Genomic DNA, 20,422 nt, shown 5'->3' with positions numbered 1-20,422 from the left:
TACCACACTTCTGAGTTTACCATTAATTCACATATAAACGGATCCTCTGTTATCTCAAGTGAAATGAAATTATAATATAGATTATAATTTATAATTTATAACTCCCATAACAATCGATTAAATATGAACAAAGTTTTGAATATCGAATAGAAATTATAGAAAATAAAAACTTGTGATATTAACAGCATCTAAAACAAATCACAGAACTAATAGTATAGCAAGAGACATCGTAACATTTATCAGGGCTATACAATGAAAAATCGGTCCAACCTCTGAAAATAACAAAACAAAACAATCACAAAAATATATAACATCATAAAAGCAAGAATGTCAAAGACCGGTATTATACAATTTCACTTCTAGATACAGCTGGAAGCTAAGCCTGATATCTTTCTCAAATCATAGGTTTACCGTTTACATCATAGCCAAAAAGGAAAGAGTGGATATAATAGATGTAAATTGTTAGCTATAAAAGACAGAACATACTTGTGCAATCATTCCCAAAGAACTAACTGAAGAAGTTAACCGAAGTTGTGGCGTTGCAGGATGACCGTTTGATCTCAAAGTGCGCTGAAGAAGGAAAAGCAAAGTTGAAATATTTGAAAGCCAATATGATAATACATCACTGTTATCTTCTTCCTGCAGAAGAATCCATGAAAACATTTTAACTCGAATTAAAGATGTGGAGAAACATATTTAAAAGCAAAAGTTTCATGAAATCCCTTGTCGTCTTAGCAACCTATAAAACAAAATGCAACAACCCATTACAAAATTATGCACTTGTTGAATATACTAATGTAATGCATCTCAAAATATAGTCTAGTTTAGGTCATAAATATAAGACATAACTAACACATACTGAATAAATAATAAGGAATGGTTACCCTGTATGTAAGGCCACATTTTATTGATCAAGATGTATAAATAAAAGACAACACTCATTGTAATTCATCACTTACGATTCACATTAAAGACATTTCATACTTTGAAGTATATATCTGTGTTTGGCATACTCCAAATGGTATCAGAGCCATGCTCTGGAGTCTGAGCAATGTCTTCCACTACCAACTAAAAACATGGATCCTTGTTTCACAGATATAGATGAAACATAATCTTTAAATGTTAAATGATGAAGAAAATCAACAAAACAACTGCCATGATGATGTGAAAATTAAATTTTCGTATCCTTCATCAGCATGCTGCACCATCAGAAGATCATGCACCAAATTCAGAACAATGGTCACTGCTACCGCAAAATCTATCAAACTTAAGTGCAAAGCCTCATTAGGCAACTTCGGTCTTATGGAAACAAAGAGAATAGCCACCACTGTCACCTCAAGGGCCTTTATTCTGCTTTTATGTGGCTCAATGTTATCCCCACAAGGGATGCTTCCGTGGCAAGATCTAGAGGATAGACAATTAGGCTTCCAAGCCAAATGGCTCTCTAAGGGTCTTGCAGATAAATCACCTAGAAATGTCTTCAACAAAGGATGGTTCAAGGATGATTGAAGTCTAATGGTTATGGGAGACAGTACCAGCAGAGCCTAGGATGCCAAGATAAGAGTTACAAATGTTCGAGTACACATTCCACCAACCCCAATAAACAAGAAGAAAGCTGTTATAAACTAGGGTTTTTATGGTATGCACATTTACAAGATGCAATAAAGGACTAAAAGCTATCAGAAAGGTAACCAAGGTATAGGTCAAGTTTAGGGTTTTAATGGCTGAAAATGCATGTAACAGCAATAAATATCTAGACATAAGCCCTATTTTTAGGGGTAAAACATGCACTTAACAGTAGCTTTTGCCCTTTTAAACTTAGACCAAACCCTACCCTTGTTACAAAGAAATAAGGAAAAGAGGGAAATTTTACAAGGTGATCCAACAACTAAACTGATGCCTCTATTCAATTGGGCTATGGAGTCAAAGAGGGCAAGGTCAATCACAGAAAGACTTGGATGCATAAAGTTGAAGGCTAAATATCTTCCCTTAGAAACACTAGCAACTTCTTGTGGTATGAGATTTAAGGTCAAAAGATGCATACAACAAGTTCTTTTGAAGGATTCTTGAATGACAAATTTTGCATAACATGTACAAACATGATTTCACGAAATATTTTGTACTTTTAAATATGGCGCAATAGAATCCTTAATTTCAGAAAATAACATCCAAAATGGAAAAATAATGACAATAAACTTACACCGTTAAATCAAGAATCACTTCATCTCTCCATACAAAAATATCCCTCCCAAGACAATTCACTTCATCATTCATCCATACTAACCAAGAGAAAAAGACAAGAATGCTAGTGCGCACTCACTCAAGAAAAATTGAGTCAAGATGACCAAGTGAAAGTGACTTCCCTCTATTTATATGAGGGAAACCAGGTCACTTTTCACTAATTTACAAAAAAAAACCCTCACAGTTTGGTTGAAGCATTCAACTAGACCTAGCGGTCACAAACCAAACTTAAGATAGCTTTACAAAATGATAAAACATAAGGAATATGTCATAATTCCTCCACATGCGCAGGGGGAGAGGCTCTCAAACATGATGTCATCCTCCAAAATAGGCATCTCCATCAACCAAGGGGCAAAGTCGGTCCAAGAGTGCTCTTCACTTTAAGGGACATCATCAAAATGTGTGGGTTCATCTCCACCAAGGCCGCTTCATCAAGAAGGCCCACGTCATCCTTCTAGTGCATCCATGCGTCATTTGGCAACCTAGGACCAAGAAATGAAATCAGCATAGTGTGTGTTGCTTGTTACCACTCAAACTAACAGGGGACCTAGGAGGGGATCCTATAGAGCAACTACTAGGTCGAGGGCAACAACGGAGTGATAGCACATCGTCACCTCAACTAAGGTTCCCTGCTCTTTATGGACTTTCACCGATGGGAGGAGTCACGGTATCTCAGGAATCACTAAAATATATATAGTCAATGATAATATAAGGAAATGATTCCTAGGCCTATCCGCAAGAGAGACTCAATTAAATGGGTTGCTTGCTTTAGAAGCAAGATCATGGGCTCTGTAAGAAGGGGTAAGAAGGCTTTTGGGGATGGGGTTTAGGAGTATGCTTCGTTAAGGAAGCCCCTAGTCTCAAAAGGCCTTATGAACGCTTGGATTCTTAGTGATCTTTGTGGAATTGAAATCATCAAGATGCAGGTCCACAAAGGGCCAAGTGGACCCAAAACTAGGTCAAGGATATGAAGTTGATCAATCATGGATGTACTTGACCTAATTGGGGAAACAAAGAGGATCAAAGAAAGAATATTGCTTTGATGATTTAGTGTTATGATCCCAATGAGGTCACTAGCCAATGGGAAACCAAGGGCAAGAATTGATCTTCAAGCTACAGATTGAAATATCTCAAGATCCCACCATCAGAATCTCATGAAATTTGGAGGACCTCTTGACGACACATCAGCACAGTTGTGGGAAAGAGATTGAATTCTTTTGATGGGTAAATCATGGGGAAGGTAATGCCCTAGGTGACCTATGGACGCTAGACCTAGAAAAAGAGGAGAAGGTGAGAGGAATTCTCTTTGAAAATGATCACCTATGGAAGGATCAGTGCCTAATCCTTTGGGAAAGATGAAGTCAAGATGAAATTTCTGATTTAGACGAACTACACCCAATCAAGGAGCCTCCTAGAAAGCTTCGCATCAGAGCGGTTGCTAAAGAATTTATACTTCAGTTTGCAATAATTGATGATTGATCAAGATATGTTCAATAGAAACAATCTCTAGGAACATTCACCCTTTCACACATGATACATGAGATGATGCAACGCTACAAAGGATTAAATTTCCACAATCTCACATAAGAAAAACAGTAAATTTCAAATCTAATATAGCGAAAATCGCAGCAACATCAATGTATTAAAGCAAATAGCAAGAATGGACATCAAAAGATTACTTAGATGTGCAAAGAGTGTATCCAATCACCAAAAGTATGCCAACTACAAAACTCCAAGGCAAGAGAGAGATATCCAAACATCAAAATTCATCCATTACATCCAAAATCCTCCTCCAAAAGGATAGTGAAAATCTAATAAGATATAAGACCTCAATTCAAGTGATGATGATGAAAATGAATCATCTCACTTCTATTTATACATTCCTAATGAATTCGAATTAGCTAAATTGGCATAATTGAGCCCCTAAAATAAAATAATGTGCATAACAACAATACTTTTTGGTGGCAAGCCCTACAAATAGCTCAATATCATAATAAGGAGACTCTCAAGAGGGTCGAATGATGAACAAAGTGAGTCGTTCATTCTTTGAGCAGGCCTAATGATGTCCAAGGGGTGCCATGATGAAGAGTTGGACTCCAAACATAGTGGACAAGGGGTTCGCCTCTTGTTTTCCAAGAAAGAAAGTACGGTGCTCCCAAATGGGTGTAGGGGAGCACAATGACATCCTCATGGGTCTCCAAGTGGATCAAAAATGTCTATATACCATCCGTAAGGGCTAGGATGATGATATAAGCCCTCCCTCTGCAACAAGAGACATTCTTTGGACTTTGGAGCATCTACCAAGTGAATGGTGCATGTGCGGAGCTCGCTGGGCATGGTGAACCAAGTGCATCATCCTCATCTAAAAGGTGGAACACAAGTAATCAATGAGTGCTATTGGGGGTCCATGAAGTACGCTCTAGTATGGTGGAGGACATACCTCTCAACGCTCACACTACAAGCGCCCATGTGGCCCTCCAAAGGGTTAGGACCCCATATAGGGAGACCAAACTCCAAATGAAAACCCAACTACAATCTTGTATAAGATCCAATCCGTCCCCTTGCTCTCTGTTTTCGCACAGAATGTTTAGGCACCACGACAACGGCTTAGATCGGGGGCTGTCACCCTGATCCACAATCTCTCAATAACAGACTAAGGGAGGTAGACCCCTACGAAAATGGAATGAAGGAGAACTAGTTGGGAACCATCCAGTTCGGGAAACACAGTTAAGCTACCAAGTACTTGTTTTAAATTTAGCAAGATTTGTAGTATTTGATTAAATTTAGATGATTGATATCAGTGCCCTATGGAGTCAACAATCTAGTTAGGAAATTTGGGACCAAGTAATTGATAGACAACTGTTGCTTGGATGAATAACTATCTTATATGAAATGTAGATCCTAATGCTAATGTGAGATGCAAGAATCTTGGTTAATTTTAGTTAAAATGCCTATCTAAGTTTTAACCCTTCAATCATTTCTATATCGAGCCTGATTTCGTAGTATGTAGCAGAAAAACGATAAGGTGAAGCACACTAAGGTGTGATTAACGATATCTCTCCTGAAAATCTAAGATCCCGATGCCTCCAGCACTGCAGAGAATCGTGGCTTTGACGACTGCAAGGTCACCATTTTATGTACTATTAAAAGCAGGCTTCTCAACCAAAGATGGATGGGCACCTATCTTTCTATCGACCGAGCTTATGCCTGGAAGTAAATTTTAATTATGCAAGGCTAACCTAATATGAAAATGCACGAGATGATTAGAAGATGGCACGAGAATGAAGTTAAATTCAAGGATTGAAAGTGCTTATGCCACGATCTATTTTTGAGTTATATATCAAAGCCCTTAATTGCCAAAATGAATGTTCACTTCACTAGATTGAAAGATAACCTTCTTATCAATATGCTTAAAATATCACAAAATAATTGCCCAAATAAATCACAAGCTTATCACTTCAATTCATCTAGATTCTTTCCAATGTAATTATAGCTCAAAGAGGACAAAAGCTTCTTCACAATTTAATATCAACGCCAATTATATAGATGCTCAAAGATACTCAATCTAGGAAACAAAAGTTATGCAATTTACCACAATTCCATGAAAGAGTTCTTAACAATTATTGAAAAATTCTCAAAAAATTTAAAATGCAATAAATATCCAATAATAAAGTAATTAAACCACGCTTAGAGTTAATTAAATGATGAGCAATCTCAATAGATGTTAAGCACAAAAAACCCAAAGTCAGTGATTATGAAACCTAAGCACCTAAAATTCGAAAATTAATTACCATGAAGAACCATAAAAATCAAATGCTAAACACTTCAAACAATTTCGGATTTAAAATAATTTTCTTAAATGACCCAAATCCAGAAAAGTTTCTTATTTTCCTCGTCAAATTTTAGAGATAATTTAAAAATAGTTAAATGTGCCTTAACTATAGAAAAATTAGGAAAACAAAAAAAATAAAAATAACACCACAAAATTTCCCTTTGAAAAAAGTTAAAGTCCCAAACTCTTAACACAAAAACCCCAAGAAAGAACTTTAGATTAAAAAAAATTATATTATTCCTTCGACAAATTTAAAGTGATAAGTTTATGAATGAAGCTTAAAGTTTTAATGTGGCAAATGGAAACGTCAAAAAGACTTAATTAAATTTTTAATGGGCCAAAGGCCACATAAAAATTTAAATTAGAAATTTTGAAACCTTAGAATTTTATTTTTTTTTAGATTTTAATTCTTTTTTTTTAAATTAAAGCCAAAAATGTAAATTGAAATTTTAAAATTTTTCTTTAGTTAGAAAGCCAATCAAAATTAAAATGAAAGGTCAAAAATTGCAATGAAAACAAATAAAGACAAAAATAAACTAAAAATCAAATCAAATTGATTCCCTTTAAATTATAGAAAGAAGACGGAAAAACATTGATTCTCTTTATTAAAAAATCAAAGTCACACTCAGCAATTAACCCAAAGTCAAAAAAATGAAAACAAAAGAGAAAGGGCGCAAGGGCTTTCAAAGGCGGAAGAGAGAAGGAATGCGAAAAAATGACGAGCAAGCTCGGGCAGCTGGCAGGGAGGAAGGGAAATGCATGCAGCAAAGGAATGGAGGGCAACGGATGAGGGAGTTGAGACGTAGAAGAGGTAGCAAATGCAAGCAGCAGCAGAGGGAAGAATGGCTAGCAGAGAAGATGCAGAGATGAGGAAAGCAGCAGAAGGGACAGGGGATAGCAAGGAAGAAATAAAAAAGTTCGAGAGAACGAGTTAACGCAGTAAGGAGAGAGGCAAGGGTTGTGATGGCTAAGGAGCAGAGAAACAAGGGAATGAAAGAACGCAGTTTCGAGGAAGAGGATCGAGCTAGGGCCACGGTAGAGGGAGAAGGTGCAGGCAGCGGCAGAGGGAAACTGCAAGCAACAGAAAGGAGAAGGGAAACTCAGGCAGCTAGGGAGGAAGATAAAATAAAATAAAAATGCAGCAGGCAAAGGGCTACGATTTGGTAGCAACAAAGAAAAAGAAAGTTGCAGGAAGAAGAAAAACGCAAAGGCAATGAAGGTTAGCAGCAAAGAGTGAAGCCCAAAATTCTATGACTTCAAAAAATATGCCCAGAAATGTATTTTAACAATATCATAGAAATTTTATGAACAAACCAAAATTTAAAAATCTTTCTTGCACACAAAACTTTCTAAGAAAAGATCTTGCCCTCCAGGGACTAGATCTGTCTCAGACCTTGAAAAAATTATTTGAAAAAACCTTTATATTAGCACCTGCAAAATGGAAAACAAATATAATACTCAGATCCCCATATATACAAACTGCTAAATAAAAACCGCAAGAGCCCAAATTAGAAAAAAATTTAGATCTATCCAAAATATCTACAAATCTATGCACAAGAGTTGCGGATTTGTTAGATCTCAGGAGTATGAGTCCAACTCCACTCCCAGATCTTAAGATCTAAAGCTCTTACCATCTAGATCTATCAAATTTTCACAAAATATTTGGAAGATTTTGATTTTTTAGAGAGGTACTACCCCAAAAACACCTTGCAAAAAAAATTAATCTTTAGATAAATCCTGAAGCTTATATGCGGTAGGCTCTTCAAAAAATATGTGTTTAGACTCTAGAGTTCGTCGGTCCAATCGAAGACTATCCCAAACGCTCAATGAGAAACTAAAAGATCTTCCACAGACACTAGATCAACCATCAAACCAAGTAGAGAAATAGAATAACAATAAAATTATGAAGAAATAGAGATACCTATTAATTCAATCAAAATTAAAAATGTTAACCTACATCCAACAAACTGAATAAGGTACATGTATTCAAATTATTCTAAGACAGCTATTGATTGATAGTTTTGACATAATATTAAGCAGAAATTAAAACAATGTTACCATAGATTCATGAAGAGGAACACCACCGCAATTTGAAACCCCAAAGGCACTTGCATTTACTCCAAAAACTAGAGAAGAGAGCTTGAGAGCTTAATACACGATTCAAAGATTAGATGAAAAAATACACTAACACAGACCTCTAATTTATAGATAAAATCTCCAACGGCTAGTTGGCTTGATCCCCATCAAATTAATGTCGGTCGTTCATAAATATTTAATTAATCTTTAATCATCACCGTCAAAATTATTTATTTTTTGAGGAAAAGTCCAATTTTTCATTTAGTTGATTTTTTATTAACTCAAAATTAATTATTTTGAGTTAATTTCTTCAAAAATTTGACTTTGACTTAACAAAGCACAAAGGTCCAAAATTTCTTGATTTCTTCAATATTCCCTTGCCTGGGGACCTCCAAAAATTAATTTCTGTAAAACCCACGAATTTTACCTTTTGAGAATTTAATTTTACCTATGACACAAAATTAATTAAAATTTTGGATTAAGATTTTTAATTATATTTTGCCAGAAAATTTAATTAATTGACTTATGAGGGGATTAGTTATTTTTCCAACCCACTAATATTTCGCCATGGTGCCTAATTATGACGGACCATGCACTAAATATTTTTTACATCAAGATATTAAGATTTAATACATGAAGGGAGAACACCCGTTCGTTATAAACCCTTAACATTTACCAATTTCTGCGACACAAAACATATAATCTAGTAGACCAAGTGACTTGTAATAAAATAATTTAGTCAATTAGCTAAAATTATTCCCAAGTCACTATGAAAATTCCTAGATCTAACAATCTTAGGAATCCTACTGCAACCAACTAAATCTACTTCACCTAGATTGTAAATTACATTACAAGCTTATTTCAAATTTCTTCTTGAAACATTGAAGTAAATTAGTGAAGCAGCCTACACCAAATTAAATATGATTCTGAAACATAGAAACTGAGCAGGAAAATAGAAACACATACGACATCGTTATTTTTGGACAATAGTCCGCGGAAAAACCCAATGCGGGCAAACCGGTGTAGCAAATCTGAGGGTTTATCATTATTAAGCAGTAGAAAATTCTAAGCACATCTTTGAATACCTCACAGGGTTATTCAGTTACAGAGAGAAATACTGGCAAAAACTTTGTGAGATTACCTCACACAATCACTAAGAAAAAGTCTTGGCTAATCCGACTGCTGGATGAGGTGCCCCTAGCAAGCCCCGCGCTATCTCTTTGTTGCCTCTACGTTGTCCCAGTGTCAACCCTCTCATGCACAATGTCACCCAACCGGGGAATCGATCAGTAGCCCAGAGTCTTTGCTCTCCACCCCCTGGTCTCACACCCCAGCTTCCGGCTACTGAAACTGACTCTATGCTCTATTTTTTTACTTTCTCTCTCCCTGTGCGTTGCTTTTGAGTGGCCCTTCTGGCCCTGTGTCAGCGTCTGTGTCAAGGTTATTGGATCATTCTCTGCCTCTTTCTGCTAATGATTCTCTGGCTGAGAATCTCACTTTCTCTCTGGAAGCTATCCCTACCCCTCTGCTGCAAAAGATCTCCTCAATTGATTTTCCTCCTGAAAATTTCTCAATTTAGAAAATTGATTTCCTTGATCTCTTAATGTGTTTTCCAAATGACCCTCAAGCTTCCTTAAATAATCTTCTCGTTGACATTCAACGACCCAAATTAAAAGCTAATCAATGGCTAAGATCATTTCAGCTTGATCTTCATCTTCTTCTAGAAGTTACACCCACAATTAGATTAATACCCATTAATATTTTAAATTCCTAAGTTTAAACTTAAGGGCCCATTATAAAATATTAATTATTTTAATAAAACTGTCTCCAGGTGGAATTTCCCAAAACGATTTCTGGGTATTGGAGAATGCATGTGTCTAAGCCTCCCGACAAATTTTGGGGCCTAGATCATATCCGATGCTACCCCAAATCAACATTCCATCTTAGCAAGGAATGTGCTCTACCAATATATGATGTTGCATACTGCTCTGAATCTGAAGCATCGTCCTCTACGTTGCTGATGTTTGACATGTTGTCCACCAACGCGTTGTTGTTGCAACTATACTGCTGCTGACACTGCCACTATCAACACTGCATTCGTACTACAGCTCCCTCTCAAGTTTGGCATCTGTGTTGCTGCTAGCACTGCCAACTACAATTGCACTGCAAACTATTGTTGCTACTCCATCAACAATGAAAAAACATCCAAAATTACTGAACTAATTGTGTTCAGTATGATAGCACATGAATGTTGGAGCCTGATTGTTGCTAGTCTCTGCACTAACCCTCTAAATATACTGCACTGCTATTGACCTTTGTTTTGTGCCATCTACACTGCTGTCAACTCTGCTTGGCGCTGCTCAAACTCTGGCACTCCCAACCACTACAACTATCTATCTAACACTCCTTGGCACCATCCAACACTAGTCCATCCTGCTACCACAAAACTGGGCTCCCATAGTAAGGTATTAATCCAAGAGGTGGACTCCTTAAGGATCCTTCCCATCTGTAGCTCTTTCAAACTACAATTCTAAATCAACCCACCTCCCTCTTGGAGCTATCTCAGCTGTCATGGAAAACTCCTTCTCTTCGATCTTCGCGGGTGCAGCCTTCGGATTGTGCTTCTCATCCTTGTCCTTCTTCTTGAGAGAACACTGAGTAGCGCAATGACCCATCTCACCACACTTGAAACACTTGATCTTCGACACGTCCTTCTTACGTCTTCATTGCTCCTATTGTCCCTTCAATGCAAGGGTTGCATTATCCTCCTCCTCCTTGGGCTTCAACATACTACTGCTACTTCCGCCAAGTTTGACCTTGACTAAGTCTCTACTCAGTTCCTCTTGTTTTAGAGCTACCCACATCTCATCCCAATTTAGCAATGTTGCTCTACCCAGGATACTCTAGACAAAGACATGCCACTCATCTGAGACAGAATTGAGGGCCAGTCTAACCAACTCTGAATCTTGAGGTGTATGCCCCACAGCAAACAATTCATCACGGGTTTCCTCCAGCTTTGAGAGGAATGGATACACACGCTCCCCCTTCTACATCTGACCTGATCTCAACTTTTGCTCCAAGTGCATCTTCTACTGCTTGAAAGATCCTTGATATAGCGTTGTCAAGGCATCCCACATCTCCTTAGCAGTCCCTCTACTAGCGACATGACACACTACGTGATCCTTTACTTCATCAAGGATAATCCTCTTGGCCTTCGCCATTTCTAATCGGTAGTTCTTCAACGGATTTGCATTTGCAAGCACAGCCACCATGTTGTCAACATATGTCTTGAGGGCATGCTCATCTAGAAGAAATGACATTCTAGCCTTCCAGATGACATGGTTGGATGCTCTGTCCAACCTGTCTTAATCCCTCAAGCCACTGATTGCCATTTATGCCAAAAATAGAAAGTCGAATGACCTCCTCCTTTGCGCTGCTATTGGGCTAGCCTACACACTCTCTACTGGAGCTAGTAAAACTGTTGCCCCTTGCTGCTGCAAAGCTCTAGAGAATTCAAATTCCTTGCCTAGGAATTCCCTGAGGAAGAAATTCTCTCACCCTTTCTCCTCCTCTTTCTTCTGATGATTTTCTGCCCACCAACTACCCGCAGAAAAGTTTGCTTCCCACCAACTCCTCCTCACACTGAGATCTCAGCATTGCTCCCTCTACCTGACAAAATATCGATCCGGAAGTCCTTCTCTCTGTCGACTCACTCGGAGAGAGACTGCCTCGAAATTTCAACCCTCCAACTAAGAACTGTGCAATCCCTCTGGGGTTTCAAACTGCTGCATCCGGCAACTTTTCGATTTCCCTTTTCTGCTCAACGTTGGACCTACTGGCTCTACTCTTCTTGCTTCACCTGTAGCTTTGATACCATGTGAAAATTCCTAGATCTAACAATCTCAGGAATCCTACTATAACCAACTGAATCTACTTCACCTAGATTGTAAATTACATTATAGGCTTATTTCAAATTTCTTCTTGAAACATTGAAGTATATTACTGAAGCAGCCTACACCAAATTAAATATGATTATGAAACATAGAAACTGAGCAAGAAAAATAGAAACACATAAGACACCGTTATTTTTGGACAATAGTCCCCAGAAAAACCCAATGCGGCAAAACCGATGCAGCAACTCTGAGGGTTTATTATTATTAAGCAGTAGCAAATTCTGAATACATCTATGAATACCTCATAGGGTTATTCAGTTACAGAGAGAAATACTAGCAAAAGCTTTGTGAGATTGCCTCACACGATCACTAAGAAAAAGTTCCCGTTGATTTGGCTGCTAAATGAGGTGCCCCTGGCAAGCCCTGCGCTACCTCTACGTTGTCCTAGCGTCAACCCTCTTAGGCACAACATCACCCAACTAGGGAATCAATCAGTAGCCGAAAGTCTCTGCTCTCAGCCTCCCGATCTCACACCCCGACTTTCAACTGCTGAAACTGACTCTTTGCTTTAATTTTAGACTCTCTCTCTCCCTCTGCGTGGCACTTCAGGCCCTGCGTAAAGGCTACTAGATTACTCTCTGCCTCTCTGCTAATGATTCACCGGCTGAGAATCTCACTTTATCTCCAGAAGTTATCCCTGCCCATCTGCTGCAAAAGATCTCCTCAATCGATTTTCCTCCTGAGAACTTCTCACTTCAAAAAATCGATTTCCTTGATCTTTCAGTGTGTTTTCCAAATAACCCTCAAGCTTCCTTAAATAATCTTCTTTTTGACATTCAACGGCCTAGATTAAAACCTAATCAATGGCTAAGATCATTTTAGCTTGATACCTGTTAATTCAATCAAAATTAAAAATATTACCCTAGATCCAACAAACTGAATAAGAGCTATTGATTGATAGTTTTCACATAATATTAAGCAGAAACTAAAACAATGTTACTGTAGATTCATGAAGAGGAACACCACCACAAATTGATCCCTAAAGACTTTTGCATTTGTTCCAAAAGATAGACAAGAGAGCTTGAGAGGTTAGTAAATGATTCAAAGATAGGATGAAAAAATAGATTGACATTGACCTCTAATTTATAGATCAAATCTCCAACGACTAGTTGGCTTGATCCCTCCTTGTCAAATTAATTTCAACCATTCATAAAGATTTAATTCATCTTTAATCATCACTGTCAAAATTATTTATTTTTTGAGAAAAAATCGAATTTTTCTTTTAATTTTTTTAATTAACTCAAAATTAATTATTTGAGTTAATTTCCTCAAAAAATTGACTTTGACTTAACTACCAAGGCCCAAGGTCCAAAATTTCTTGATTTATTCAATATTCCCTTGGCCTTCAACCGCCAAAAATTAATTTCTGTAAAACCCATGAATTTTACCTTTGGAGCATTTAATTTTGCCTAAGACACAATTTATTAAATTTCTGGCTTAGGATTTTTAATTTAATTTTGCCAAAAAATCTAATTAATTGACTTACGAAGGGATTAATAATTTTTCCAATCCTCTAATATTTAGCCATGGTGTCTAATTATGAGGGACCATGCACTAAATATTTTTTACATCAAAATATCACAATTTAATACATGAAGGGGGAACACTAATTCGTTATGGACCCTCAACATTTACCCATTTCTGCGACACAAAAAATATAATCTAATAGACCAAGTGGCTTGTAATAAAATAATTTAGCCAATTAGCTAAAAGTATTCCCAAGTCATTTTTACAAAAACCTTATCTAAAACACTAGGACTCGCCTAACATCTTGACGACAAAATCCACCCTAGCTTTGAGGTGAGGGTGGAGGGAAAAACTTTGTCGATCATTTCTGTCTAGAGACATAGATCAATCAGTGAGACAAAAAACCTCCTACAATGGAGATCGCCACCAAAACCATAGGTTTACCTAGGTTGTTACATACAGACGCGACCATATTGAGATTTACATTTTACATATGCAGAATGGGCTAACATATTCATAAAATTGTCAGTTGATGATGAAATTTGAATGGCACGAACACTTGAACATGATGGATCAGTTTCGCGAAAAAAGTGGTGTATTGTTATGGGGTCATTGACACAGAGTGGTCAACACTCTCCAATACAACAAATCATTAGAGTAATCAAGTAAAAGAGCTTACAAGTCATGGGATCAATGGGGCACTTCATGGTGACATGCCCTTCATGGTGGGCTTTGGCATGTACAAGTGTCTCCAAGCTCAATAGGTGGTTAACCAAAGACCCTATTAGGTGGTTTCAACCTCTAAAGGGGGTGACATGTCCATGGTACATCCCTCAAATGGTAGGTGCTAGATGATATAATAATGGAGTGGAGTGGGGATCGGGGGAAATATCTAGACCACATGTCATGGTACAAAAGGGTAGTTGTGATAGGGGAAACCCACACCTAGGTATATGAGTGTACGAGAGAGCAAATTGTGGTACATGAGTTACCCCGACCTTTGTTTTTCCACCCTTCTTGATATGCCTTTTGCCTTTGACTGATTTTTCTTCATAACTGCTCGAGGCTTCAGGGGAGGATAACATAATGTGTAATATGTAACGATGGATACCTCCTTAAGGTGGGGCATTTCATTGCCCACCAGGGGTTGGGACAACCATGTGTTCCTTAATGATGGAGGGGCCTCATTTATGGCCCATAGAAACCAGTGTGATGGTCATGCGTAAGGGGTAGCGCTCAGCTTTGGCTTTTTCCCACATGCTAAATTTGTATGTATCTTTTTCATTTTGTGGTACATTTCCTATTGAGATTGGGCAAATTATGCTTTTTCTTTTCTTTTTAGCTACATCAACCTTTGAGGCATCATTTCAGGCCTGAACCAATGTGCAAACAAGGGGAATATATGTGGACATAATGGAGACATGTGGACACAGATGGAAAAATAGATGAATGGGGCTAAAATGAGTGGAAGAGGAGTGATGTAGGTGGTATCAGGAAGCAAGATCACACAACCAAAATCGAGATTTCCCATGTAGTGCCAACCCTGAAGCCAATGGCCAATAAAGGAGATTCCACAGGACTAGGATATAAGGGTAACCACGAAATCAAGCAGTGGAGACAAGAATACATACATAAGTCACTCTTTCTGTCGAATTCCCCCACCAATCCATGCCCAAAAGTGCCCTTGAAATGTATACAAAATTACTCAACCAAACGAATGAAGAGTCATACCTTTGGGGTCGGGAGGCCCACCTTCAAAGATACAATCATGACCTAAGTCACCGGATTCGTCCAAAACCCTCTGCGAATCCCGAATCCGGTGAATCCGACACGATTCGGTCCGGATTCGTGTCCAAATCATGGGACACGTCGTGTCCGAGGGCGTGTCTCGATTTTCAGGGGCGTGTCACGATTTTAGGACACGTGTCCGGTTTTCAGGACACGCTAAGCTCAGTGCGGGTATAAAAAAAGGTTTGTTTGTTCATAAAAATTGTCATTTGGGAAATGATTTGTGCTGTTGGCGACTTGGCAAGTGATTTGCGCTATTGGAGAAAGGAGTAAAGGCTTAAAGCATTCACTGATTCAGCAAGCTGCAAGGAGAATCGACCAGGTAAGTTGAAAGTTCTATGATTCTATCTCACTGTTTGTTTATGGTATTGGTTCATAACTTCATTGGTTTACGTTTACGGTTTCGCAGATGGACCCTAGGTCCCTATCACACTTGACGTTGCTGGCAGTTGCTCGACAGCTCGTCCTTAAGTTAAAAGTTCACATCTTCCGGTGTTATGCCTCTGCCACAGAGCTATCACGCTAAAAATTCTCGCTTACATGTATAACAATTCTCCAAGCCTGCTTAGATATGAGGCCTCTCTGTACCGACCCAAGTGATATTCCGAAATAATTTAAATAGGGCCCTGTATCGGCATTCTTATAGAAAGGAACGCCACTCTTGTTATAGAAAGGAAAGTCTGATCCATCTAAGGGTAAAAGTAGAAGCTATTTAGGTTTACACATTTCCTTGAGAACCAAACCTTGGCTCCTAGAATTTTAGACCAAGGTTGCACCTATATTTAAAACCCTAACAGAAAACAGAATGCATGCACAATAGTGACTCTAAGCTGCTACTTCCAATTCCATGAGCTCCCATTTTGAAGTTGCTTCAGAAACAAATCAAACAAATTTCAAAACTAGACATCAACTGAATGTTAAATAAACAAGACATCAACTAAATAAATATATCCGAAAAGACGGTTAGAATGTCTAATCAATCTTGCAACTGCTTTTCAAGTATTTAGGAATTGTTGATAACCTGAGCCACTAATAAGTAAGAACTTAAAACACAAGGCATGCATTGTTTGGATTTTGGAAATTATTCAAGTAACTTTAGCTCTCCAACGGTCACTTTTTTAAGGAGCCCCTTCTAGGCCTATAAAAGGAGACTCATTATACCTCCATGATTGAGCTTTTACGTATGAACAAGTAAAACTGTAAAAGACTTTACATCTGAATTTTTCGGCATACCCTAAGGCACAACACAGGCATCCAGAAGAGAGGGTTTAGGTGTGTTTGGTGGCTTAGGATTGTTTTGTGGAAAGTTTATTACAGGGCTTTCGAGCAAAGTTTCTAACTGTCATTCTTGATAATCTTCAGGACCTATTTCAGAACAGAATATCAGTCTCAAGGAGAGCAAAGTCTCAAGACGACTTTAGGCTTTTCTTTAGGCATCCTTTTAGGTCTAGGACCAATCTAGTTAGGGCTTAGTTTCAGGTCTATCTAGGTATTTTGATGATTGTTTTAGGGCAGCGTAGGTTCATGATTATCATTTAGGTTTGATTAAGGTCTCTGACCTGTTCATTTAGGATCCAAAACAAGTTTTAAGATTATGAAAGAATATTCAACTGAAGCTGAAACCGTGACCAGCCCATACCTTGATCTCACCTGTAAAATACAGCTACCATCTCACCTGTAAAATACAGCTACCAGTACCATCTCATATTGATATAAATTATAAATTTATAATGATAATTTACAGTGTTGTTCAGTGTTGGATTAATGGAAACATCAATCCAACAGTCCCTTAATTTATATTTCTCACAGTTTTACAGCAGTTTGTAAATTGTATATGATTTTCATTTTTTATTTACAAATTTGTGCATGCTTTCAACTTTGTAAATGTAAGTTTGTTCATTCTTTTTACAGGTCTGAGGTAACAGTGTTCATGGCTGAATCAAAGGCAGCAGCAGTTAGGGGGCAAAGGAAGGGCAAGAATGTCATGGATAGAGATGCCCTTCCTCCCCCAATATCATCAGAGTCTGCTGCAAGTAATGTTCAGGGAAGAGAACTTAAAGACAATGATAAATATCCATTGTGGAAATATGTCACAAGAGAGGATGGGCCAGACAGCAAGGGAAAGGGAGGAGGGAATGTGCAATGGAAATGCAATTTTCGTAACATTTCTTTCAAAAGCACATATTACCGTGTGAAAGCACATTTGTTGGCTTTACCTGGTTGTGGGATTGGATTTTGTAAAGCTATTAATTCACAAAAGAGAAAACAATTGCAAAAGGAGGCCAATGTTGGTATGGAACATGTGGCACTGGCTTCAAAATCAAAAATAGCCAAGAATGAAGACCCCCTTCCATTTTTGAGGAAATCCAACACCAAATTTCCATTTGAGAGTTCTACTTCTACTGGGGAACAAGCATCAAAAAGAAGATCACTTGGTCCAATGGACAAGATTTTCCAAAAAGAGAGACGGGAAGAGCTTGATCTCACCATTGCCTTCCTCTTCTATCAAAACTTCATATCATTTAATGTTGCACGTTCACCTTTATTTGTTGAGATGTGTCGAGCTCTAACTCAAGGGGCTCCAGCAGGGTATTTGCCTCCTGGGTCAGAGAAGTTGAGAACCACATTGTTGACAAAGGCCAAAAAAGAGGTGCAAAAAATGCTTGAGCCTATTGTGGCAACATGGCCAACATCTGGGGTTAGCATTGTTTCTGATGGATGGACAGATCCAACAAGACACCCAATCATCAACTTCATGGTGTCTTCCTTGAATGGTCCAGTTTTCATGAAAGCAGTGGATAAACTTGGCGAATACAAGGATGCACAATTTATGGGTGAGTTATTTATTAAAGTTGTTGAAGATGTAGGTGTTGAATCTTGTGTGAAAATCATTACAGATAATGCACCTGTTTGCAAGGCCGCTGGCATGATTGTGGAAGCTAAATATCCACAAGTGTTCTGGACACCTTGCATTGTCCATTCATTGAACTTAGCACTGAAATCCATTGCTTCTGATGTGCTTTGGATTGGAAGCATTATTGGGGATGCAAGACATATCCGTAACATTGTGCAAAATCATACAAATGCCCTCACTATCTACAAGGAGTACAACAATCTATCATTGTTGAAGATTGCTGATACATGGTTTGCATCTTCATTCATGATGTTGAAGAGGTTGAGGGGGGTCAAGACCGCTCTTGGGGCCATGGTTATTTCTGAGTTTTGGTCTTTTTAGAGAAAGACAGATCAGCCAGCCTTTAAAAGGGTGAAGGACACAGTGCTAGACGATGCTTGGTTGGAGAGGGTAGATCTAATTATTCGGATCATGGACCCTATCATTTCTTTGCTTCGAGTTGCAGATACAGACAAACCCATCCTAGGAGAGGTTTATGAGGGATGGGATTCCATGATTGAGTCTGTGAGGAGCATTATTCTACAGAGTGAGTGCCCCGAGTATGAGACATCAGCCTTTGCCTTCTGTGATACCATACAGGATATTCTTGTCAGCAGATGGGACAAGAATTGTACACCTTTACATTGTTTGGCTCACTCATTGAACCCCAAATACTACAACCATGAGTGGTTGAGTGGTGGACCTTCCCGCAGATTCCCTCCTCACATGGATGGTGAAATCTCACAAGGGAGGAAAGAGGCATTCAGGCGGATTTATCAGGATAGTGCATTGCTTGCTGAGGTGGAGGATGCCTTTGCAGAGTTTTCCACTGGCAGTGGTCGATTTGGAGGTTATGATGTGATTAGACACAGGGGGCTTAAGAAGCCCTATTCTTGGTGGGCAAATCATGGAGCAACAAGCCCCCCTCTTCAGCAGTTAGCCATGAGGCTCCCCTCTCAGGTGACTTCATCCTCTTGTTGCGAGAGGAATTGGAGCACATATGGGAATTTGCATAATGTGAAGAAGAGCAGGCTTGAGATTTCCAGGGCAGAGACAATGGTGTATGTGCACACCAACCTTCGTCTTATTTACAGGCAGAGGGAAGAGTGGTTGAGGGGAAAGACAAAGATGTGGGATGTCTTTCCTGATGATATGGGTCTGGACACCACTATTGAGTTGGCATTGGCCAACATGGATCTCAGTCATCCAACGCTAGACCCTGTTAGTTTTGATGACTTAGAGGGGTCAACCTCCATACCAGCAAATGCAGAGGCGACTATGGATACAGGGGAGGAGGAGGATGCACAGGAGAGCAGTCGGGACCATGATGATGGGGACAGTGATACTGATTCTGATACTATTGCTGATTGATGCCTTGAGGTTTGTATACCTGTAGACTGTAGTTGTTTTATATTTTCTATTTCTATTTGCCATTGGCATTGCACCAACACTACCTATGTAACACATTTTGATTTGATGACTTAATGAGAAAACTACAGTTGTCAGTGTGTTTATCTTACTATCTTGTAGTTGTAAGTTGTCTTTCAGTTATAACTTATGAATTATGAATCATGATTTAAATTTTTAATAGATTTATCATTTATGTGACCAGTACCACTGACATTTATTTGAATTTTGTATGTATTATGCATGCTAATGCCTAATAGCTATAGATGAAGATCTATGTTTGAAATCAATAAATTTGTATCATTAATTAAAATTTGTGTAAGAAATATGATAATATCTAATTTTTAATATATATATATTTTTAATAAAATAATATATAACGTGTCCTGTTCCGGGGGGTCAGCGTTTCCGAATCCGACACCACGAATCCTGAATCCTACGTGTCCCGAATCCCCGTGTCAGGTGACTTAGATCATGACAAATGGTTGAGGGATCACATGGTTGGCTCAGGTCGTGGAAACCATTGTTTTACAAAACGGCCGAATCGACTCCGACTCGGCCGAGTTGAACCGAGTCAAAGGCCTGGGGAGTGACTCGGTTCGGTTGACAGAGTCACATATGACTCGGCCGAGTCATCCAATGACTCGGCCGAGTCATATGTGACTCGGTCAACCCGGCCAGGTAGCTGGCCGAGTCACTCCCCAAATCACAAGATAAGTGTTATTACTGAAGGTGAAGATTTGCTGAAGGTGTATAGTGTTATTG

At 38.6% G+C, this 20,422-nt stretch overlaps 1 protein-coding gene across 1 annotated transcript in view; it reads right to left on the bottom strand.

The window, feature by feature from the left end:
• Positions 1–20,422, bottom strand: part of LOC149255985 (myosin-15-like) — a 373,652-nt gene that overhangs the window by 109,452 nt on the left and 243,778 nt on the right. Inside the window, exon 32 of the mRNA XM_089460621.1 lies at positions 487–639. Within this exon, the coding sequence (XP_089316747.1) occupies positions 487–639 (153 nt within the window). The remainder of the gene's footprint in view (positions 1–486; positions 640–20,422) is intronic.

This window comes from Pinus tabuliformis, chromosome 7 (genome assembly GCF_031772625.1).
Source record: "Pinus tabuliformis cultivar Carrire ecotype Pingquan chromosome 7, CPIR1, whole genome shotgun sequence".
Taxonomy (NCBI): domain Eukaryota; kingdom Viridiplantae; phylum Streptophyta; class Pinopsida; order Pinales; family Pinaceae; genus Pinus; species Pinus tabuliformis.
Note: the sequence above shows the minus strand (reverse complement) of the source record. Positions and strands in the feature narration are given on the sequence as shown.